A 23852-nucleotide genomic window follows, 5' to 3' on the forward strand; every position below is an offset into this window, starting at 1 on the left:
CGTCCTGTCTCTCGGTGTCCTGGGTGGATGTGTCCTGTCTCTCGGTGTCCTGGGTGGATGTGTCCTGTCTCTCAGTGTCCTGGGTGGATGTGTCCTGTCTCTCGGTGTCCTGGGTGGATGTGTCCTGTCTCTCAGTGTCCTGGGTGGATGTGTCCTGTCTCTCAGTGCCCTGGGTGGATGTGTCCTGTCTCTCGGTGTCCTGGGTGGATGTGTCCTGTCTCTCGGTGGCCTGGGTGGATGTGTCCTGTCTCTCGGTGTCCTGGGTGGATGTGTCCCGTGTCTCGGTATCCTGGGTGGATGTGTCCTGTCTCTCGGTGTCCTGGGTGGATGTGTCCTGTCTCTCGGTGTCCTGGGTGGATGTGTCCTGTCTCTCGGTGTCCTGGGTGGATGTGTCCTGTCTCTCGGTGTCCTGGGTGGATGTGTCCCGTGTCTCGGTATCCTGGGTGGATGTGTCCTGTCTCTCGGTGTCCTGGGTGGATGTGTCCCGTGTCTCGGTATCCTGGGTGGATGTGTCCTGTCTCTCGGTGTCCTGGGTGGATGTGTCCTGTCTCTCGGTGTCCTGGGTGGATGTGTCCTGTCTCTCGGTGTCCTGGGTGGATGTGTCCTGTCTCTCGGTGTCCTGGGTGGATGTGTCCCGTGTCTCGGTATCCTGGGTGGATGTGTCCTGTCTCTCGGTGTCCTGGGTGGATGTGTCCTGTCTCTCAGTGTCCTGGGTGGATGTGTCCTGTCTCTCGGTGTCCTGGGTGGATGTGTCCTGTCTCTCAGTGTCCTGGGTGGATGTGTCCTGTCTCTCAGTGTCCTGGGTGGATGTGTCCTGTCTCTCGGTGTCCTGGGTGGATGTGTCCTGTCTCTCGGTGTCCTGGGTGGATGTGTCCTGTCTCTCGGTGGCCTGGGTGGATGTGTCCCCTGTCCTGGGTGGATGTGTCCTGTGTGTCGTGGTGTCCTGGGTCGACTGGAACGAGGGGCTGTTGGTGTGGCTGCCCTCCCCGTCGCTGGATGTGGCCCTACAGCATCGCCGCACTGGCACTAGATGGGGGCTGCGTACACCTGATGGTCCAAGCCTATCCCTGTTTCATGGTCGCCAAGGAACTGGGTGGGGGCGGCATACACCTGAAGGCCCGGTTCGGTCCCTGGCGTGTGGTCGCCCTGGCATGTCCTGAGGGTGGCGTACACCTGAAGGCCCGGTTCGGTCCTTGGCATGTGGTCGCCCTGAAATGTCTCGGGGCGGTCGGCATCCGCAGGGATGAGTGGATCACCGTGTGGTCCTGCAATACACAATACAGCATGCATGGTTAGGTACGCAGATGGAGGGAGGGGGGGGGAAATAGGGGATGGAGGGGAAGGGGGGATGGGGTGTGGTGGGAAGGGGGAGGGGGCAGGTAGTGGGGGGTCTCACTTGGTGGCACGCCCCCGATCTTTGCATCCGCAACTGCCCTGTACCCGACTCCGCCTGCAAGGTCCAGGGTCTTCTCTTCATGAACGGTGAGTGGGCGCAATTCAGGTGGACCCCCTCCGGTCCTATCATCTGTCACGCTCCCGGTTGTATGGGTGCACTTCTCCTGCAGGGGTGGGGGGGGAAGAGGGGAGACAGAGATGAAGGTCAACAGTGTTAGGCAGACGTATACTTGCAGACCAGCTGTTGTGTGTATGTTGGCATAGGTTCACAGCCCATCCTGCCAATGCAGCCTGCATGGATGGGTGCAGCTATGTCGGTCTCAGCTAGGGCTGTGCTGCCCATTCCGGGGCATGGGGGTCGGTGCCACATGTGTGCGGGGTTGGTGCCATGGGCACAGTGGCGGGTACGTCACCCTGGCTATGTCATTGACCTTCTTGTGGCACTGGCTGCCTGTCCTGGCTGTTACGGCCACAGCCCTGACGGCCTCTTCCACCTCCCTCCACTGGCGCTGGCTGGTGTTTGGTGCGACCCTGTGGCTGTGTCTGGGGTACAGGGCCTCCCTCCTGTGCTCCACGGTGTCCAGGAGCGCCACGATGTCCCGCTCCTGGAACCTCAGCGCTGCGCGGCAGGCGGCCATCTTCCCGCATTGCTGACTCTCCGCCGGTGGCGTCTTTTGAAGAGCGACGCCGCGCGGCATCAGTTACGCCGCGCACTTCTGTGACGCCGTTCCGGGTCGCGCTTAGCATGACGCCGCTGCCAGCCCCTTCCGGGCTGGATGATTTCTCAACTTCCGGTCGGCCCGACTCCGGAGTGGCTCGCGCCGCTTTTGATGCCGGCGTCAGGTCATTGCCGCGATCTCGGAGAATCCCGGCCCACCTGTTTATCAAATTTTCAAAACATAAACAATTAAAATAAAATGGCCAAGTATATTATAGGCCAAAGCTTTCAGTCCCCAGATCATCAGAAGCCAGGTGTACAGGGGCAGCACGGTAGCATTGTGGATAGCACAAATGCTTCACAGCTCCAGGGTCCCAGGTTCGATTCCGGCTTGGGTCACTGCCTGTGCGGAGTCTGCACATCCTCCCCGTGCGTGCGTGGGTTTCCTCCGGGTGCTCCGGTTTCCTCCCACAGTCCAAAGATGTGCGGGTTAGGTGGATTGGCCATGCTAAATTGCCCATAGTGTCCAAAATTGCCCTTAGTGTCGGGTGGGGTTACTGGGTTATGGGGATAGGGTGGAGGTGTGGACCTTGGGTAGGGTGCTCTTTCCAAGAGCCGGTGCAGACTCGATGGGCCGAATGGCCTCCTTCTGCACTGTAAATTCTATGATACTCTGAGGATCCAGCTGAATTCCTGATGCATGGATCAACATAAGAATCGCCTGTAAGTTTCAACGTCCTGTGGGTAATTCTTCTATTCCTCGGGATCCTGCGCGAATGTCCCACCTCAGGGGCGTCATTCTCCGCCGGCGGGAGTCTCCGTTTTGCCGGCGCCCGGGGGTTTCCCGACGGCGTGGGGCTGCCCCACAATGGGAAACCCCATTGACCGGCCGGTGTTACGGAGACTCTCGCCGGGCGGTCGGCGCAGAAATGTGGCGGGGCGGGTAGGAGAATTTCGCCCCAGAGCTAGATTCAGAGACTTGGGGCAGATCTCCAAGACTTACCTGGTTGTGCAGGAAATGTTAGCCAGTTTAAAACCGAGTCAAATTCTTGAGAACTCTGCAACCGACCAGCCTATCCCCCAACCCCCAATCACTGTTGTGTTATAATGATATAGTACTGTGATGAAATACAAATACTTACCTTAATCAGCAGTCTTGGTTGGAACACCAGATTCCAGCAGGCCTCGCATCACCCGAGCATACGCAGTTTGTTTATTTTACCACCTTTGGACCTGGAACCTGCACGATGTGCCTCTGCAGAAGAAAAAGAGAACAAAGGGCACACAATAAAAGTAAGATGACATCTACGGGACTGCCATCCCAGAAAATCTGTTCCAGGGAGCAGGATACGGGAACGGTGACAGAAACGTCCCAGGTAAGGGACAGAGGTGGATCCAAATGAGCTTCCAGAAGTAAAGTTAATCCAAGTTAAAGAGAAAGAGCTGTAGGGAACAGACTTGAAGCAAAGTTGGCTTGAGAAAACCCTGAAGATATAAAAGGACAACTGAAAGTTGGTGACTTGTCACTACAGTCCTTTTGGAACAGTGGTGTTCTGCAGGATCTGGCCAAAGACCTGAAAGCGTACTTGGAAGTTGAAGTTTGAGTGTACCCAGAGATCAGAAGAATGGAATCTCAGAAGGTGAGATCGAAACCCTGGAGGTGGATCCTTGTTGAAGCTGCCTGAGTGAGAACAACGTTTGAATTTCAAGGCAATTCTGGAGATTCAAAATCCGTGTGAGAAGGACAAAGGGTGGGATTTTTCAGCCCCACCCAGGTGCAAGGTTCATTCAGTTCCGCCAAATTGGTAGGGTTGGAAAATCCCACAAAAGTGTCGGTGAGACTGGTTGGCTGACAATAAATTGAGAAATCCATGAAATCTGCTTAGGTCCTGTCTGTCATTTATTTTGGAGTATGGTGTGTACGACCACAATTCACCTGTTAATTCACATATACCTCATGCTTAGTCTGTATATTGGACTTTAGGATAGATATTGTAAATTCTTTCTGAATTTGTATGTATTTGTAAAGATATTCAGCGGAATTCCCCTTTGGCATGATCCTCCGCTCCATATGGCAGCGCACCCATGTCTGCGGGTTTCCATACGGCAGCGCACCCATGTCTGTGAGTTTCCATACGGCAGCGCACCCATGTCTGCCGGTTTCCATACGGCAGGGCACCCATGTCTGCCGGTTTCCATACGGCAGCGCACCCATGTCTGCGGGTTTCCATACGGCAGCACACCCATGTCTGCGAGTTTCCATACGGCAGCACACCCATGTCTGCGAGTTTCCATACGGTAGCGCACCCATGTCTGCGGGTTTCCATACGGCAGCGCACCCATGTCTGCGAGTTTCCATACGGCAGCACACCCATGTCTGCGAGTTTCCATACGGCAGCACACCCATGTTTGCGGGTTTCCATATGGCAGCGCACCCATGTCTGCGAGTTTCCATACGGCAGCACACCCATGTCTGCGAGTTTCCATATGGCAGCACACCCATGTCTGCGGGTTTCCATACGGCAGCACACCCATGTCTGCGGGTTTCCATACGGCAGCGCACCCATGTCTGCGAGTTTCCATACGGCAGCACACCCATGTCTGCGGGTTTCCATACGGCAGCGCACCCATGTCTGCGGGTTTCCATACGGCAGCACACCCATGTCTGCGGGTTTCCATACGGCAGCGCACCCATGTCTGCGGGTTTCCATACGGCAGCGCATCCATGTCTGCGGGTTTCCATACGGCAGCGCACCCATGTCTGCGGGTTTCCATACGGCAGCGCACCCATGTCTGCGAGTTTCCATACGGCAGCACACCCATGCCTGCGGGTTTCCATACGGCAGCACACCCATGCCTGCGGGTTTCCATACGGCAGCACACCCATGTCTGCGGGTTTCCATACGGCAGCGCACCCATGTCTGCGGGTTTCCATACGGCAGCGCACCCATGTCTGCGAGTTTCCATACGGCAGCACACCCATGTCTGCGGGTTTCCATACGGCAGCGCACCCATGTCTGCGGGTTTCCAGACGGCAGCGCACCCATGTCTGCGGGTTTCCATACGGCAGCGCACCCATGTCTGCGAGTTTCCATACGGCAGCACACCCATGTCTGCGGGTTTCCATACGGCAGCACACCCATGTCTGCGGGTTTCCATACGGCAGCGCACCCATGTCTGCGGGTTTCCATACGGCAGCGCACCCATGTCTGCGAGTTTCCATACGGCAGCACACCCATGTCTGCGGGTTTCCATACGGCAGCGCACCCATGTCTGCGGGTTTCCATACGGCAGCGCACCCATGTCTGCGGGTTTCCATACGGCAGCACACCCATGTCTGCGGGTTTCCATACGGCAGCGCACCCATGTCTGCGAGTTTCCATACGGCAGTACACCCATGTCTGCGAGTTTCCATACGGCAGCACACCCATGTCTGCGGGTTTCCATACGGCAGCGCACCCATGTCTGCGGGTTTCCCGACAGTGTGAGGTGGCCACAATGGGAAATCCGATTGGTTGGCTGCCGGAATGCGAATCTCCCTGCCGGAGAGGGTGCGCTGCGCAGGAAAACACGGTTGGCAGACCGGAGCATCCCGCCCATTGCTTGTATAAACAAATAGTGAATATCTGAATCATGTTCTTGTGTTTGTAGTGCGATCTTTCCAAACATTTTTCTGATGTAATATAGATAATTTCTCCTGTTTAAGAAATATACTGGGCGGGATTCTCCGATGTTACGACAGAGTCCCCGCGCCTTTGTGAGCGCCGTCGAGTTTCACGACGGTGCGAAACGGCCCCGATCGCGATCGATTCAGGCCCCGAAAATGGGCTAGGAGCGGGGCAGCGAGGAACTCGGGGGGGCGTGGCGCAAAAGCAGCGTCGTATGCGCGTGACGCCCGAATGACGCCGCGCACCGCCATAAATGGCGCGATCCGCGCACGGAAGGGCCCAGAAGGAGGAGAGATGGCTGAGCCCCTACGATCCGCACCGAGGTTCCGGGACACGGACCTGGACACCCTCCTCGATGAGGTTGAACAACGAAGGGCCACCCTCTGCCCAAGACGTGGGCATCGCCAGCCGTCCAGCACGGTGAGGCGTGGCTGGCGTGACGTTGGCACTGCTGTGAGTGCTGTGGGGCACACACCCCGGTCCGGGGAGCAGTGCATGAAGAAGCTGCACGACTCACTCGGGCTGCCAGGGTAAGTGCCATGAGGGTGCCCCCGGGTCACAACCAACCCCCCCCCCCCCCCCCCCATGTCCCTCATCAACACCCCCCCCCCCCCACCACCACCACCACCACCACCCCGGGCATGAGGGGGGGGGATGTGGGATGGGGGGCTCAGGGTGCACAACGTTGTACTCGACCCACATGAGCACCGGGACCCCCCTGGAGAGTTGCCATGGCGTGGCTCCAACTGTCTCCCCACCCAGCATTAATATAGCTTATATCTGCACGCCCTGATGCTACCCGCCTAATCGTGATGCTTTATCCAACCCCTCCCCCCGGGACAAGACAGCTCACAACCAACATGAGTGTATGGGAACCGGAGGGGCTTCTCCTGTGCTGCACCCCCTAAACGTTCACGAGCAGAGGCCCCTGGCCCTCACTGGGGGATCCGCCACCCGGGAGGTCGCGACGTGCCAGGTCGGAGGCGCAGAAGCAAGTGAGACAACACTGCATGTCCTCACACTCCGCCCCCCCCCGCCCCCCCCCCCCACCCCCAAACCCATCATCGCCCCCCTCACACTCTGGCCACTGCACCCCCGATCCCCTCCCCCCTCACACTCTGGCCCCTGCACCCTCGATCCCCTCCCCCCTCACACTCTGGCCACTGCACCCTCGATCCCCTACGCCCTTACACACTGCCCCCACCACCACCATACACCCGGCCCAGCGTGTCTAACGAACCCCGTATCGTTGTGTTCCCCAGGGCCAGCCGCCGAATGTCCAGGGTCGTCTCGGCCAAGACACAGCCGACCATCTCCAACCTCATGCACGCCAGAGGGTGGCAGTCGGTCGGACAGGAGGGCCATCCTCTCAGTCTGGGACGCTGGAGGGGGACACACAGAGGACGGACAGAGACAATACTGAGGGGCACAGGATGGACAGTGACGAAAGTGATGGCCGTGCATTGCCCGAAGGTAGGGCCATGAGCCACGACAGTGACGGGGACAGGACGGGGACAGTGGACGGTGACGCACAGAGGACGGCCACACAGTCTACGGAATCACCTGGAGCGGAACATGACATGGGCCGCATGCGCCCTGCGCCGGGTCATGAGGGGGACCAGGACACATCAGACTTCTTTACGGTCGATGACCTAGAGCTAGCGTCACTGCTGTCTCCCACACCATCCACCATCGCAGAGACACTCACCTCGGTTGGGCAAATAAGTGATGAGGCTCCCGGGTCACTGTCTGGTGCGCACCACACATCCGACCCGGTACAGCAGGTGGTGTTTGGAGCAGCCGAGGAGCTGGATGGTCGGAGGGCAGCCCAGGCCCAGCAACCAACTGCCGCCCAGATGGTTCCCGGGTTCCTGGATGTACTTGACCCACCCGGACACCCGATGCATGTGGACACCCAGGGACTGAATAACGGGATGAGGGCCATCTTCCAGGACCTGCACACGCAGTTGGAGGAGTCCATTCGCGTCCAGGAGCAGGGAGTGGTGCCACTCATCGCAGCCACCCAGGCCAACACCGCACGGGTGGAGTCCGCGGTGGAGACAATGGGTGAAACGGTTTCAGCCATTGGTCAGATTCTGCAAGGCGTTGGGCTTCACGTGCACGCATCATCCATGGCCAAGGAGAGGGCTGCTCTCTCACAGGCAGTCATGCGCCAGAGCCAACACGACATTGCCGCCGCGCTCCAGGCCCTGGCTGTGTCTCACCATGCCATGGCCCGGTCCCAGCAGTCAGTCGCAGAGAGCATCGACCGCCTGGCGCACGTGATGGGTGGCGGAGTGCACTCACAGGTTGAGGTAGCACAGTCCCTGGCAGGAATGTTGCACTCACTGGGCTCCGTCTCTGCGAACACTCTGACCATGGTCGATACCGCTGCAGGCCTCCAGGACTGGCAGCGCCAGGTGTCGGTGGTGCGACGGAGCATGTCTCCAATCGCACCTCCATCCCACAGCAAGGCCCGGGGGCCACCGGGCTCCCCGAGGGAGGTGGTGGTTCTGGGCCCCGTCTTGGTACCTCCAGCAAGGGGCATCCCTGCACACTCGGCCTCCCCCCGTTCCGTCCCTGGCGCATCTGGTGGGCAGCGAGCAGAACAGGGTGGCACCACGCCATCCAGCACTCCCGCCGAGCAGCCTGGCCCATCGAAGCCGGGCCACCCCAGGAAACATATGCCTACGGGGAGCCATGTCGAAGGGCGTGATTCTCAGCAGTCCGCCTCCACTCCTGCTGAACCATCTGGGGAGACACCTAGACATAGTGGTATGGCCCGTAAGGCAAAGAAGTTTGAAACATAGTAAGTTGGCACAGATGCAGGGCACAGTTTAGTTGTAGGGGGTAGGGCATCTGTATGTGAATTTCACAATTAAACACACTGTTGTACTTAACTTGTAAGACTCTGTGCTATGTCCGGTGCCAGGGGGCTCGTGAGGGTGACTGAGTGGTGCTGGGGTTTACGAGCGGTTCAACGTCGGTGCCGGATGTGCTTTCCCTTTCCCCCCCGCCTCCCAAAATCGGACACCGTAGTCCTTGGCACTCCGACACCAGCTACCCCACCCGGGCATGTGATGGAATGTCCGTGACGAACACTGTGACCACCGGGGTGGATGGTTCAGCTATAGCCATGAGTCAGACCATGGCTGGAGAATCTCAGCTCACAGCTCATCGCAGAGCGGGCTGTCATCATTCAACATGGCACTGATCACACTCGCTTACCCAATCATCAATGTTGTGCAATCCCGTAGTGCCGCAGTGGTAAGGTGATGAGGAATTGGTGCCATGTACGTGGTGCGGGGTTGCGGAGGGGGAGGTGGTGGGTGCAGTGTGGTGCCCGTGTACAGGACTGGCGGTGCAAGTGGCAGTTCAGCGAATCCCTCCCCCACGGTGCGTGAACCGTGCGGCCATCAACTTGTCGCGTGCCCGCTGTCCTCGACGATGCCGTTGTGCAGCCTCCTGGACGTAACCAGCACCCGGGCAGTGACTGTGTCCTGTGCCCCTCCCCCCACGCTGATGCACGCCATCCTCCTTCTCCTCCTCCTCCTCCTCCCCATCCCCCTCGTTTGCGTTAGCTCCAGTGCCATCGGGTCCTCCCTCCGACTCCTCCACCAGTGCATCTCCCTCTGCATGGCTATGTTGTGCAGCGCACAGCAGACCACAACTATGCGACCGAACCTGTCGGGCCGGTACTGCAGGGCCCCTCCGGAGCGGTCCAGGCATCTGAATCGCACCTTCAGCAGGCCGAAGCACTGCTCCACCACACCCCTGGTCGCTGCATGTGCCTCGTTGTATAGGCTCTCCGCGTTGGTGTGAGGCTTCCGTATTGGCGTCATCAGCCATGACCTCAGCGGATAGTCCCTGTCGCCCAGCAACCAGCCCCTCAGCCGGGGGGGGGGGGGGGTCCCTCGAACATTGCGGGGATGAGCGACTGTGCCAGAATGTAGGCGTCATGCACACTCCCGGGGTACTTTGCACACATGCATGATCCTCATGTGGGGGTCGCAGACCACCTGAATGTTCATGGAGTATGCGCCCTTCCTGTTCATGAACACTTCCCTGTTGTCTGCAGGTGGGCGCATGGGGACGGGCACACCATCAATGACACCCTGGACCATCGGTATCCCGGCCACCTTGGAGAATCCACGTGCCCGTGCTTCCTGCTGTGCTCGTTCCTCGGGGAATTTAATGTACCTGTCCCCAATGGCGTACAAGGCGTCGGTCACGGCCCGGATGCACCTGTGGACCGATGTCTGAGATCCCAGATAGGTCCCCGCTCGGCGCCTGGAAGGAACCGGTAGCGTAAAGGTTTAGGGCCACCGTCACCTTGACGGAGACCGGCATAGCGTGTCCTTCTCCCGTTCACGTGGTGCAAGGTGCGCCACGAGGTGGCATATATCTGCGACCGTCTCCCTGCTGAACCGTAGTCTCCTCCTGCATGTGATGTCCGGTAGGGCCTCGAACGACATTCGGTCACGGTACACCCTGGGCCTTGTTGGCCACCTGTGTCGCCCTGGCACCACCATCAGTGGCCCCTCCTCCTCCCCCTCCCCCCCCCCCCCCCCCCCCGCCCCCCATGCACTTCGATATCAGTGCCCGCTTCCTGTGCATTCCTCACCGTCTGGGAGTCAATGTTCCCCTCGGCATCCCCCTGTACATTCCGGCGCTGAGCGCCTGCGGCCTGCGCGGCGATGACGGGCCATTCCGCGGCCATTCCCTCTGCAGCAGCAGCAGCCACCGTCGCAGTCTACGCTGCCGGATGGCCATCTGCAGAGCTGCGTCTCCAACCATGGCAGTGAACATCGCTGTCTGGTTGACATACATGCTGACCTGCAGGAGGGTGGTGGGGGGCAGAGAAACGACATGTTACACGGAGGTTCTTCCACACCTCGGCAGCCGGGTGGCATGGGATACCTGTGTGCCCCGGTGGCCTGGTCGCGCTGCAGACACGCAGCCAGCCTAACCCCTGGTCACTGTCTGCGTCCAACGGTCAGTTCACACCGTCCTCCTCACCGGTGTGCCAGTCGCCTGTGCCCATCAGCCACACAACAACCTGCGGGTGTTTCCTCGTCACCTTCCTGCCATGGTAGGGTGGCTGACATGTGGCATCCGCGGATGGACGACCCCCTCCACTCCCTCCCTCCCCCTCCCACCTCCACTCCCTCCCTCCCCCCTCCCTCCCCCTCCCACCTCCACTCCCTCCCTCCCCCTCCACTCCCTCCCTCCCCCTCCCACCTCCACTCCCTCCCTCCCCCCTCCACTCCCTCCCTCAGCTCCTCCCATCTCCACTCCCTCCCTCACCCCCCTCCCACCTCCACTCCCTCCCTACCCCCTCCCACCTCCACTCCCTCCCTCCCACCTCCACTCCCTCCCTCACCCCCCTGCCATCTCCACTCCCTCACCCCCCTCCCACCTCCACTCCCTCCCTCACCCTCCTCCCACCTCCACTCCCTCCCACACCCTCCTCCCACCTCCACTCCCTCCCTCACCCCCCTCCTCCACTCCCTCCCTCCCCCTCCTCCACTCCCTCCCTCCCCCACCTCCACTCCCTCTCTCACGCCCCCTCCTCCACTCCCTCCCTCCTCCCACCTCCACTCCCTCCCACCTCCACTCCCTCCCTCCCTCCCTCCCACCTCCACTCCCTCCCTCCCCCCTCCACTCCCTCCCTCCCCCTCCACTCCCTCCCTCCCCCTCCACTCCCTCCCTCCCCCTCCACTCCCTCCCTGACCCCCCTCCACTCCCTCCCTCACCCCCCCTCCACTCCCTCCCTCACCCCCCCTCCACTCCCTCCCTCACCCCCGTTCCACTCCCTCCCTCACCCCCGTTCCACTCCCTCCCTCACCCCCCCTCCCACCCCCCGTTGGCCGCAGCGTTCTCGGGGAAGCCGACCCGGTCTGCAGGAGCTCCGGAACAGTCCGCTCACCTCCTCATTGCTCAGCGTCAGCCAGCACGACTGGCTGACAACTTTATTTATCAGGTGTGAATGGCGACGGCGTAAACAGGGGTCACGCCGTCGGGACTTCGGGCCGGAGAATAGCGGGGGTAGCGGAGAATCGCCACTTTGGGTGTCTCGGGCGATTCTCCGGCCTGCGCCGGTAAGAACTCGCCGCTTGGGTGAATCGCGAGAGGGCATCGGACTGGCATCGCGTGGAAAGGTGGCGTGGCAGGCGATTCTCCCAACTGGCGTGGCATCGGCGAATCGTACCCTTTATTCTTCATCATCAAAATAAAATGCATTATCAGACTCCTGTGAATTTGTTCAGCAACCTCGACACCATTCAGGACAAAGCAGCCTGCTTGATTGCTACTGATTCCACAAACATTCACTCCCTCCACCACCGATGAACAGGGTCGTGCTATGCTTCCTGAAGTCGATGATCAGTACCTTGGTCTTGCCGACATTTAAAGAGAAGTTGTTTTCGGTACACCATGCAACCAAGTGATCTATCTCCTTTCTGTAGTCTGATTCATCATTGTTTGAGAAACAACCCACCACAGGCGTATCATCCTCAAACCTATAGATCAAATTGGAGTTAAATCCCCCAGCCTATACCTCTAACTATCTGACTAAACCAACCATCCAACTAGCAACCCAGCCCATCTAACCATTTACCCATCTCACCCACCAACCCACATACTTCTCACCCACCTTTCCACCTACCCACCTCACCTACCTCACCACTTATCCAATGTACCTACAAACCACTCCGCCACCAACCTATACATTCACTCATTTGCTCACCCATTCATCCACTCATCCATTCATTCACGAACATTCATGAAAAATGGACCTTTAAAGTTACCAGACAGGATGCAGTATCTAGTGCCCTAAAAAGTGGCTGTGTCGTGCCTTACCCTGTCTCTACTACGCTGCAATGGAGCTCCCTGGGAAAACGCTATGCTATACATTTCTGCGACAGCCATTTTGCTTCCACTATTGTCCCGTTGCTTGGAGGATTCATCTTGATATACTTCATCTAAACCAAAATCTATATCCCTCCAATCCCTGCTGATTCATGAATCAATACTGTTCTTTTTTGTTTGAATGGTTTAGCAGTCATTATTCACTGTTAATCGATGTTAGTCTATTTCATATTGGCCTTTACTCTGAAAATCAAAATAGGTGCTTCTTTTGGGATAAATGAATCGAGTGTTGCAAAAGGTGACCTACCACCCACCACCTACCTCTTCAAGGGCAACTAGGAATGGACATGAAACGGCTGGTTTGTCATTGAAACTTGCATTACAAGAATAGGTTTTAAAAATCCTGTTGTTCAGGTAAAACAGAATCAGCAGCCAATCTGTCGGTGCTGGTAAGTACCCCTGAAGGCTCATCAACCGCTCAATAGTAAAACAAATGAAATACAAATGTACTTTAATAATAATAATAAAGCACTTATTGTCACAAGTAGGCGTCAATGAAGTTACTGTGAAAAGCCCCTAGTCGCCACATTCCGGCGCCTGTTCGGGGAGGCCTGTATGGGAATTGAACCCGCGCTGGTTGCACAGAGTATCTTTCATGGTCTGATAAACCTAGATTCTAAAAACCACAATGCAGGTAGGGCTTTGAGTAACAACAGCTTCACTACAACCCAATTTGAATCAAAATGGCTCAGCTACACGACTGTGTAAACTTGGTACTCACTGGGCCCATTAAAACCTCATCCAGAATAGATTGTTTGCAGATGTTTCCCATCTGTGTTTTTAATCCACTTGCCGAAGTAATATAATGTATTTTTATTTCTGTATGTCACACATTCTTTTTGTTGTCACTTGCAAAATCCATTGTGGCGTGGTGATTTACATTCACTGTCTTGTAATTTGCTTTGACTAATCTAAAAACATAATAGGGAGCTCCTACTCGCAACTGCCCTAAATTGAGTTGATCAGACTGTAGTTGTAATCATGAATGAAATTATTGTTTTGACAAAAAAATGAGAATGCCGATCTTTCTACAATTCGTAATTCAAGGTTGATATCATTTGCTGATAAAGCAGTCATTTCAAATCCACGCATTTCTGTCAGTGGATCATTAGTCAACAATAGAAATCACTAAAAGGAGAATTTGGAATTGTAACTAGCGCACTAGAGAATGTCTAGTTTGACTAGTTACATGTTTATTCGAAGATAGAACATACAGTGCAGAAGGAGGCCATTTGGCCCATCGAGTCTGCACCGACCCACTCAAGCCCTCACTTCCACCATATCCCCATAACCCAATAACCCCTCCTAACCTTTTTTGGTCACTAAGGGCAATTTACCATGGCCAATCCACCTAACCTGCACGTCTTTGGAGTGTGGGAGGAAACCGGAGCACCCAGAGGAAACCTACGTATACACGGGGAGAACGTGCAGACTCCGCACAGACAGTGACCCAGCAGGGAATCGAACCTGGGACCCTGGCACTATGAAGCCACAGTGCTAATCACCTGTGCTACCGTGCTGCCCATTCCTCGAGTTCAAACAGCCCGACTATTCCTTTCATTCTTGTGTTGCTGTCCGGTCCCATGGCAAATTGATCCTCAACCAGCTGTGTTGATAGCATTCCGAGTCTTGACAACAGACTTGGGTGTGATTTAACAGGGGAAAAAACAGAGTCCCATTATGGGGGTGTTTAGCGCGATGCTTCTCAGCGCCTGCAGCGCCAAGAATGGCCCTGCTATCAAACGGGATTCTTTATTTGACCTCGGTGAGGAGCGCCCCACAGAGACTGAACTTACCTTCATTTCCTTCATCAGCGGAGGAAAGGATCAGGGCGCCTCTTTTAAATGCCACCCTAATCTCCGGACCCCCCTTCGGACTATCCACCACTGCCTCTGGAACCCTCCCAGTGCCCCAACTTACCTGGGTGATATCTTTTGCTGCTAGGGTGATAGCCCTTGCTGCCTGGGCGCTAGCCCTTGCTGCCAGGGTTATTTTTTCTCTTTCACTGCAGCTATCCTGCTGCCTTTAGATTGTTTTACAATGTGCAGTTGCTGTGAAGGGACTGTGGAAATAATTTCATACAAATTAACCATCTTTGGCAAAATATATGCAGCACAGCTGATGATGAATGCTTAACAATCATTTTTTAATGAAAAAATTGAGGATTAAACATTCTGCTTTTGAAGAAAAATGAACAAACCATGTTTATTAAGTTACGCCCTCGTGAAATTGCAGGAAGGTATGGCTGAGAAGGTATTTAATTAAGGTAATTTCATTAACTGTGATAATTAAAAACTCGCAGCCAGCCGCAACGCACTAACAGTAATCCTTTAATGCCTCTCGGGCAAGCGAGCCACTTAGCCAACATGAAACGCCAAAGTTTAACTCGGGCGGGGAGTGTTCCGTTTTTGAGAAAAAAACAGGCTGTGCATTTGTGCTGGTAATGCTCCACTGTGCAAAACCCTGAAAATGTTGGTAGAAAATGGCAGCTGAACGTATGTAAAGAGGCAACAAAATGTGCCCACCCCCTCCCAGTGAACACAGTCAATTCCTGCCTTGAGCTCTGCAAAAGGATTTTTAAGAAAATTGAACCAAGGTAAGGCAAGAATATTACTGTGAAATATCTATGTCGCATGGACTTGAAATTTAAATTTAGAAATGCTGCTGATACAGAAAGTCATTTGAAAAATGAAAAAATGAAAATCGCTTATTGTCACAAGTAGGCTTCAAATGAAGTTACTGTGAAAAGCCCCTAGTCACCATATTCCGGCGCCTGTTCAGAAAGCCTGGTACCGGAATTGAACCCACACTGCTGGCTTGCCTTGGTCTGCTTTAAAAGCCAGCTATTTACCCCTGAACGTATGGGCGACTCCTTTCCCCATGCTGTCACTCTTAAAAGGCAAAAGTCGACAAAACAGAACACCTGACCAGTTTTCAATGCCAGATTTTATTAATTAAATGGAGATTTCACCTGATGCTATGGTGAGATTTGAACTCATGACCCCAGAGCAGTAGCCTGAGGGCAGTCGATCCGCTGGGTCAGTAACATTGCCATTACGCCACCTTCTCCTCCTAAAGTTATGTATGATAATTAATTTTATGTCAGAACTGAATCACAAACGACTATTGATTTGTTCCACGAAAGAGGGAGCAGCATCGAGCACAAGGCCATTGGTGCCATCAACTCCAAAGCAGGGAAACCAATCAGAATATGAAATCTTCAGAGCTGATCAAACCAGGGTTCATAACTGAAACATTGCCCACAGATTATTGTTTGGACACCCAGGGTCAAAGTGAGTTTATCTTGACCATACAATGCTGCAAACCTCATTTTAATGGCTTTCTCACGCCAACATTGACAATTGCCAACCTGGGACTGATAGTCATCTCGCATTTTCAATGCTTAACATTAAAAATGCTGAACGGGGAAGATAAACTCATTTATTGCATTCTCAAAGGGGGAAACATTAAATAAGATGATTTGGAAGGTGCAATATATTCATGAACATCTTTGTCTCTGTTCCTCTAGTTTCCCCACAGGTTGCATCACGATATCGTCACCACTGGTTCCCCACTTTGAGACCAAGCAACAGGCCAGTTAGGCTGCAGCCATTGAGCCAGAAAACCACACCGCGCCATACTCCTGTGGCTAGCAGAGCGACAGTGGATAAAGCGGTTACTAAAGCAAAACTACTTCCAGCTCCCAAATCAGATAGGCCATACACGACTTTGGGATTGTCTTCTTCCATTTACACTTCATCACAGGACATTGCCACTACTATCACAGGTACCGCTGCCCTCAACTCTGGAACCATATCTCAGATTGCTGTTCAACCCAAAATTCTACAAAAGACAACCATGTTTCGGAGACCTGCTGCCTCTGGACTGCGAGCTGTGACAGCGTCTCAAGCCGTTTCCATCAGCCACATCAGTAACGAGTTGGTTCCCACTGAGAAAAAGGTGACCTGTGCTGACATGCCTTGCTTTAATGGAGTCCCCTGTGAGCCCACACAGTTTGGAAGCTTTAAATGTGGGCGATGTCCTTTTGGATACATTGGTGATGGTGTTACATGTAAAGGTAAATGCATTGACTGCAATTCACTGCAAATTGTTGAAGGGAATTCCTAGAGATCACAACCGTGATGTAAATATTGCTTTCCATACAGCTAGTGTAAAATCCACAAATGTGGTTTGGAAACTGTAGAAATAAGTGCTTACCCTCCATGATCTTGTATGACCATACTTCCAAGATAGACAGCTATTTGCTTCTATATGAACACCCTGCTTCTTTAAAACTGGCAGATTGTTTATTCCCTGTTCACTCAGTTCCATCGCTGGTAGTTTTTCCCTTGGCCACTGTGATCCCACCATCTGGAGTTTCTTTCCTCTCTCAGCAGCTCAACTTCTCACTCCCCTCACAATTTTTCAAACATCCCCCAATGCCTTTATCATTGAGCACACTTTCCCCAATCCCAACTGTTCCTTTTCCCACTAACCCTTTCTGCTCAGTGCCCACCAGCTTGTAAACTGTTGTGAGATGTGACTCGGAACATGAGAAATTGCTGCTCGTATCTGTACCTTGATATAAAGCCAAGAATATTTTTTTAAATAGTTTAGAATTAATGTAGAATGGAATACGCCATGGCCAATCTCAGTTTAGCGACTACGTCCCAACGACACCTGAAATTTCTATCCACTATGATCTCTGGCCCATCCAAGTTTACTGTATGCATCTTTATCCTATCCCCCTTATTGCACTCTCTTCCACTTAATTCTTTTCAGCATTGTGCTTGCCTTTTCTCCACAAAAAATCCTGCTGAGTCAGGACTGCTTGCTTGCCTTCATTGTGCCACCTGCTATCAGTGACTATTCTGACTGATGTGACAGGAATAACAATCATGCTTGATGTTTAAAAACAAAATGACGGGCCCAACTAACAACTATGATGTTTATTAGCCATATGCAGGTACCCTTGTGGGAAGAACATGGAATGTGCAGCCCCCAACACGTGCCGTTGCAAGCCTGGCTACACTGGGTATAACTGCCACATAGGTATGAACTCTGCGTAAAAAAGAACCTGTATAAAGCGTCCTTGTTTGAATTATGCAACTTTGCAATGTTACTGCCTACCACTGAATGGCTGCGGAATATTTTATCCTGCAAACACTGATCGTAAGTTCGCTTGTCTTTATTAGCGATTTGCCGGCCTGACTGCAAAAACAGAGGAAAATGCATCAAACCAGATGTGTGTGAGTGTCTTCGTGGATACAATGGCCTGACCTGTGAAGATGGTAGGAGCAATTTGTTTGGTCTCCTGTCCACCTACCAGAAGTGATATATGTTGTGTGCCTGTCCACTTGTGCATCTGTCGGTGTTGCTGCGTGCTAGGGGGGGCTAATACAAAGATTGGGAGGATTCACAGAAACTTGAATTCCAAGCCTTACTTTTACTTTTCCTGCGGATTTTGCTGCTGGTTTGTCATAGTTAACACCCACCAGCTATCCACCCGCAATCACACCAAATATGCCAACCCCCCAGCCCATATCCCCCTTTCTAACCGAGAACCATGGGTTCCCATTATATCTTTGCTTTGCAAGAATAGGAAGAAGCAGTCCAACATACCCCACCAACACGTTTCGATCATAACACTTTAGATCCTGGATGATCGAGACTTACTTCTGCAGCTGTGGCGTAGCACTCTTAACTAGATCCATACACTCACCATTGATTAAGCACACTATTTGCAGATTGAAGTTATTCAGATTGACCTCGGATATGACCACGGAGTCTGTCCCTGTTGCTCAGAAGGGAAGGGGGGAGAGGAGCAGAGCATTAGTAATTGGGGACTCGATAGTCAGGGGCACAGATAGGAGATTTTGTGGGAGCGTGAGAGACTCACGTTTGGTATGTTGCCTCCCAGGTGCAAGGGTACGTGATGTCTCGGATCGTGTTTTCCGGGTGCTTAAGGGGGAGGGGGAGCAGCCCCAAGTCGTGGTCCACATTGGCACTAACGACATAGGTAGGAAAGGGGACAAGGATGTCAGGCAGGCTTTCAGGGAGCTAGGATGGAAGCTCAGAACTAGAACAAACAGAGTTGTTATCTCTGGGTTGTTGCCCGTGCCACGTGATAGTGAGATGAGGAATAGGGAGAGAGAGCAATTAAACACGTGGCTACAGGGATGGTGCAGGCGGGAGGGATTCAGATTTCTGGATAACTGGGGCTCTTTCTGGGGAAGGTGGGACCTCTACAGACAGGATGGTCTACATCTGAACCTGAGGGGCACAAATATCCTGGGGTGGAGATTTGTTAGTGCTCTTTGGGGGGGTTTAAACTAATGCAGCAGGGGCATGGGAACCTGGATTGTAGTTTTTGGGTAAGGGAGAATGAGAGTATAGAGGTCAGGAGCACAGATTTGACGTCGCAGGAGGGGGCCAGTGTTCAGGTAGGTGGTTTGAAGTGTGTCTACTTCAATGCCAGGAGTATACGAAATAAGGTAGGGGAACTGGCAGCATGGGTTGGTACCTGGGACTTCGATGTTGTGGCCATTTCGGAGACATGGATAGAGTTGGGACATGAATGGATGTTGCAGGTTCCGGGGTTTAGGTGTTTTAGTAAGCTCAGAGAAGGAGGCAAAAGAGGGGGAGGTGTGGCGCTGCTAGTCAAGAGCAGTATTACGGTGGCGGAGAGGATGCTAGATGGGGACTCTTCTTCCGAGGTAGTATGGGCTGAGGTTAGAAACAGGAAAGGAGAGGTCACCCTGTTGGGAGTTTTCTATAGGCCTCCAAATAGTTCTAGGGATGTAGAGGAAAGGATGGCGAGGATGATCCTGGAGAAGAGCGAAAGTAACAGGGTAGTTATTATGGGAGACTTTAACTTTCCAAATATTGACTGGAAGAGATATAGTTCGAGTACATTAGATGGGTTGTTTTTTGTACAGTGTGTGCAGGAGGGTTTCCTGACACAATATGTTGACAGGCCAACAGGAGGTGAGGCCACGTTGGATTTGGTTTTGGGTAATGAACCAGGCCAGGTGTTGGATTTGGAGGTAGGAGAGCACTTTGGGGACAGTGACCACAATTCGGTGACGTTTACGTTAATGATGGAAAGGGATAAGTATACACCGCAGGGCAAGAGTTATAGCTGGGGGAAGGGCAATTATGATGCCATTAGACGTAGGGTGGAGAAGTAGGCTGCAAGTGTTGGGCACACTGGATAAGTGGAGCTGGTTCAAGGATCAGCTACTGCGTGTTCTTGATAAGTATGTACCGGTCAGACAGGGAGGAAGGCGTAGAGCGAGGGAACCGTGGTTTACCAAAGAAGTGGAATCTCTTGTTAAGAGGAAGAAGGAGGCCTATGTGAAGATGAGGTGTGAAGTTTCAGTTGGGGCGATGGATAGTTACAAGGTAGCGAGGAAGGATCTAAAGAGAGAGCTAAGACGAGCAAGGAGGGGACATGAGAAGTATTTGGCAGGTAGGATCAAGGAAAACCCAAAAGCTTTCTATAGGTATGTCAGGAATAAGCGAATGACTAGGGAAAGAGTAGGACCAGTCAAGGACAGGGATGGGAAGTTGTGTGTGGAGTCTGAAGAGATAGGCGAGATACTAAATGAATATTTTTCGTCAGTATTCACTCAGGAAAAAGATAATGTTGTGGAGGAGAATGCTGAGACCCAGGCTATTAGAATAGATGGCATTGAGGAACGTAGGGAAGAGGAGTTGGCAATTCTGGACAGGCTGAAAATAGATAAGTCCCCGGGGCCTGATGGGATTTATCCTAGGATTCTCTGGGAGGCCAGGGAAGAGATTGCTGGACCTTTGGCTTTGATTTTTATGTCATCATTGGCTACAGGAATAGTGCCAGAGGACTGGAGGATAGCAAATGTGGTCCCTTTGTTCAAAAAGGGGAGCAGAGAACCCCGGCAACTATAGACCGGTGAGCCTCACGTCTGTAGTGGGTAAAGTCTTGGAGGGGATTATAAGATTTATAATCATCTAGATAGGAATAATATGATCAGGGATAGTCAGCATGGCTTTGTGAAGGGTAGGTCATGCCTCACAAACCTTATCGAGTTCTTTGAGAAGGTGACTGAACAGGTAGACGAGGGTAGAGCAGTTAATGTGGTGTATATGGATTTCAGTAAAGCGTTTGATAAGGTTCCCCACGGTAGGCTATTGCAGAAAATACGGAGGCTGGGGATTGAGGGTGATTTAGAGATGTGGATCAGGAATTGGCTAGCTGAAAGAAGACAGAGGGTGGTGGTTGATGGGAAATGTTCAGAATGGAGTTCAGTTACAAGTGGCGTACCACAAGGATCTGTTCTGGGGCCGTTGCTGTTTGTCATTTTTATCAATGACCTAGAGGAAGGCGCAGAAGGGTGGGTGAGTAAATTTGCAGACGACACTAAAGTCGGTGGTGTTGTCGACAGTGTGGAAGGATGTAGCAGGTTACAGAGGGATATAGATAAGCTGCAGAGCTGGGCCGAGAGGTGACAAATGGAGTTTAATGTAGAGAAGTGTGAGGTGATTCACTTTGGAAGGAATAACAGGAATGCGGAATATTTGGCTAATGGTAAAGTTCTTGGAAGTGTGGATGAGCAGAGGGATCTAGGTGTCCATGTACATAGATCCCTGAAATTTGCCACCCAGGTTGATAGGGTTGTGAAGAAGGCCTATGGAGTGTTGGCCTTTATTGGTAGAGGGATTGAGTTCCGGAGTCGGGAGGTCATGTTGCAGCTGTACAAAACTCTGGTACGGCCGCATTTGGAGTATTGCGTACAGTTCTGGTCACCGCATTATAGGAAGGACGTGGAGGCTTTGGAGCGGGTGCAGAGGAGATTTACCAGGATGTTGCCTGGTATGGAGGGAAAATCTTATGAGGAAAGGCTGATGGACTTGAGGTTGTTTTCATTGGAGAGAAGAAGGTTAAGATGAGACTTAATAGAGGCATACAAAATGATCAGGGGGTTAGATAGGGTGGACAGTGAGAGCCTTCTCCCGCGGATGGAAATGGCTGGCACGAGGGGACATAGCTTTAAACTGAGGGGTAATAGATATAGGACAGAGGTCAGAGGTAGGTTCTTTACGCAAAGAGTAGTGAGGCCGTGGAATGCCCTACCTGCAACAGTAGTGAACTCGCCAACATTGAGGGCATTTAAAAGTTTATTGGATAAACACATGGATGATAATGGCATAATGTAGGTTAGATGGCTTTTGTTTCGATGCAACATCGTGGGCCGAAGGGCCTGTACTGCGCTGTATCGTTCTATGTTCTATATCCTACCGTACAGCCTATCTGGGGTTCTGAGAATCTGAGAATTGTTGTGTGCAACTATAATAAGGTTGGGTGAGGTGGTGAGGTTAAGCGGTCAGTCTGAGGTACGACAGCAGACTGAAAAAGATGCAGAGGACTAACCGATTACAAGAGATATTCATGCAATTCCTATGCGGAATATCTTATAACCTCCAAATCTGCCGATTGCATTAAAAGTCTCCCTTTCCCTCTTTCCCTATACTAATATTCCATCTGTTGCTTTCCTTTCTCCATAGTACACAATAACACATAAAGCTCCCAATCATGAAATCAACATCCCGATCTGCCCAAAAGATCATGCTTTTATCTTTATCGGATGGGCAATGAGGCTGGATTTTATGCCCCCCCCCATCCAATGGCAGGGGGCATGTCGGGTGGATAGCCCGCTCAGCCCCGAGCTGACCCCTATAATGAGAGACTTTGGAGTCACTCTGAAGGTAGCAGCACAGGTGACTAAGGTAGTAAAGGGAGAACAAAAACAATACTTGGGGAGAATGGGATCAAAGGCTGGGGAGGAAGCAGGATTAGGCTATTGAGTTGGATGATCAGCTATGATTGTGATAAATGACGGAGCAGGCTCGAAGGGCCGAAAAGCCTCATCCTGCTCCTATCTTCTATGTATCTATGTAATACAGCACAGGAACAGGCCCTTCAGCCATCCAAGCCTATACAGGTCAAAAAAGCATAAAGAATGCTTTCCATTATTGGATGAGGTGGAATACAAAAGCAATTATGGCATGCTGATACTGGATAAAATGCTGGTTATGCCACAGCTGCCATTTGTGTACACTTCTGGTCACCACATTACAGGAGGGACATAATTACTCTGAAGCAGGAATTCTTTCCGAGATGGAAGCGGAAGAGCAATAACTGGCTGCAGGGCAGCCACACAAAATAGTGGTGTGTTGCCTGCCAACTTTTTCAGTGGCGGGTCAGAAAAAAATCCCACCATCTAAGAAGTCCAGCCCCAAGTTTATGAATTGTCCTTACAAGGAGTTCAAAATCTGAGCTTTGGGAATGTTGTGTCTGCTGTTGCAGCTCTGTCTGAAGGTTTGCAAGTTTTTATCCCTTTGACAGAGAATGCAAAAACTGAGGGTGAAGTGTTATTCCAAAAAATGCCTTAACCACAAGAATCCAAAGATTCTTTCTGTGACTCAATCAGCTAATGATAGGTGTTTTGGGTAGGTTTTATGTTTCCGCGACCAGATCATTAACAATAAGAGAGTAACTATCCTTATAAACCTGCAGTTTTGAAAATTGTAGAATTTAATTGACAGCATATTCAGTACAAAATGTGCATTAATTCAGGTACAAACAGGCACAAGAAGTAAAACGTGAACAAATGGAAATAATGAAAGTAAGGACGATTGTTATTTTGGAATGTGTTCATTATTTTGCCACCAGCAGCTTGACTGACCTTGGTACAACTCATTCACCAATACAGTAATCTTACACACATCACTGTGTTTCTGACATAGACAAAGCCAGCAAACTGTATGAGTGCCAAGAGGCTTGGCTATTGATGTAGAGCAGCTGAGTCTGATACAGTAATGAACGCTTTTACCTTTTTGACTTCTGTGTATTCTGTTGTCTTTTCTGTTGGTTGTTCTGAATTCACTTTGCTCCTTTCACCATTTGTCAGTGCAGATATATCATTGCAGTTAAGAGCCAGCGATGTGATTGACTTTTAACTGCCCCCCTTTGAAATGGCCTAGCAAGCCACTCAGTTCAAGGGCAATTAGGAATGGATAACAAATGCTGGCCTAGCCGGCGAAGCGCACATCCCAAGAAAGGATAACAAAATCCAAAGAAAACTAGGAAATAAGGTTGTCTTTAATTGGATGCTTTAAATGTACCTAGGATTAGATGTACCTTGCATTAGACAGGAAGT

At 52.4% G+C, this 23852-nt stretch overlaps 1 protein-coding gene and 1 long non-coding RNA gene across 3 annotated transcripts in view; one reads left to right on the forward strand and one right to left on the reverse strand.

Annotated features, from left to right (window-relative positions):
- LOC140388121 (von Willebrand factor D and EGF domain-containing protein) overlaps nt 1-23852 on the forward strand; it is a 455711-nt gene that overhangs the window by 377596 nt on the left and 54263 nt on the right. For both annotated transcript variants that reach the window (XM_072471788.1, XM_072471798.1), the window contains 3 exons: nt 16181-16729; nt 17608-17703; nt 17847-17942. In XM_072471788.1, the coding sequence (XP_072327889.1) occupies nt 16181-16729; nt 17608-17703; nt 17847-17942 (741 nt within the window). The remainder of the gene's footprint in view (nt 1-16180; nt 16730-17607; nt 17704-17846; nt 17943-23852) is intronic.
- LOC140388125 (uncharacterized) overlaps nt 1-23852 on the reverse strand; it is a 175084-nt gene that overhangs the window by 100299 nt on the left and 50933 nt on the right. The gene's annotated exons all lie outside the window — the stretch shown is intronic.

The sequence above is a fragment of the Scyliorhinus torazame genome, chromosome 2, assembly GCF_047496885.1.
Source record: "Scyliorhinus torazame isolate Kashiwa2021f chromosome 2, sScyTor2.1, whole genome shotgun sequence".
NCBI classification, from domain to species: domain Eukaryota; kingdom Metazoa; phylum Chordata; class Chondrichthyes; order Carcharhiniformes; family Scyliorhinidae; genus Scyliorhinus; species Scyliorhinus torazame.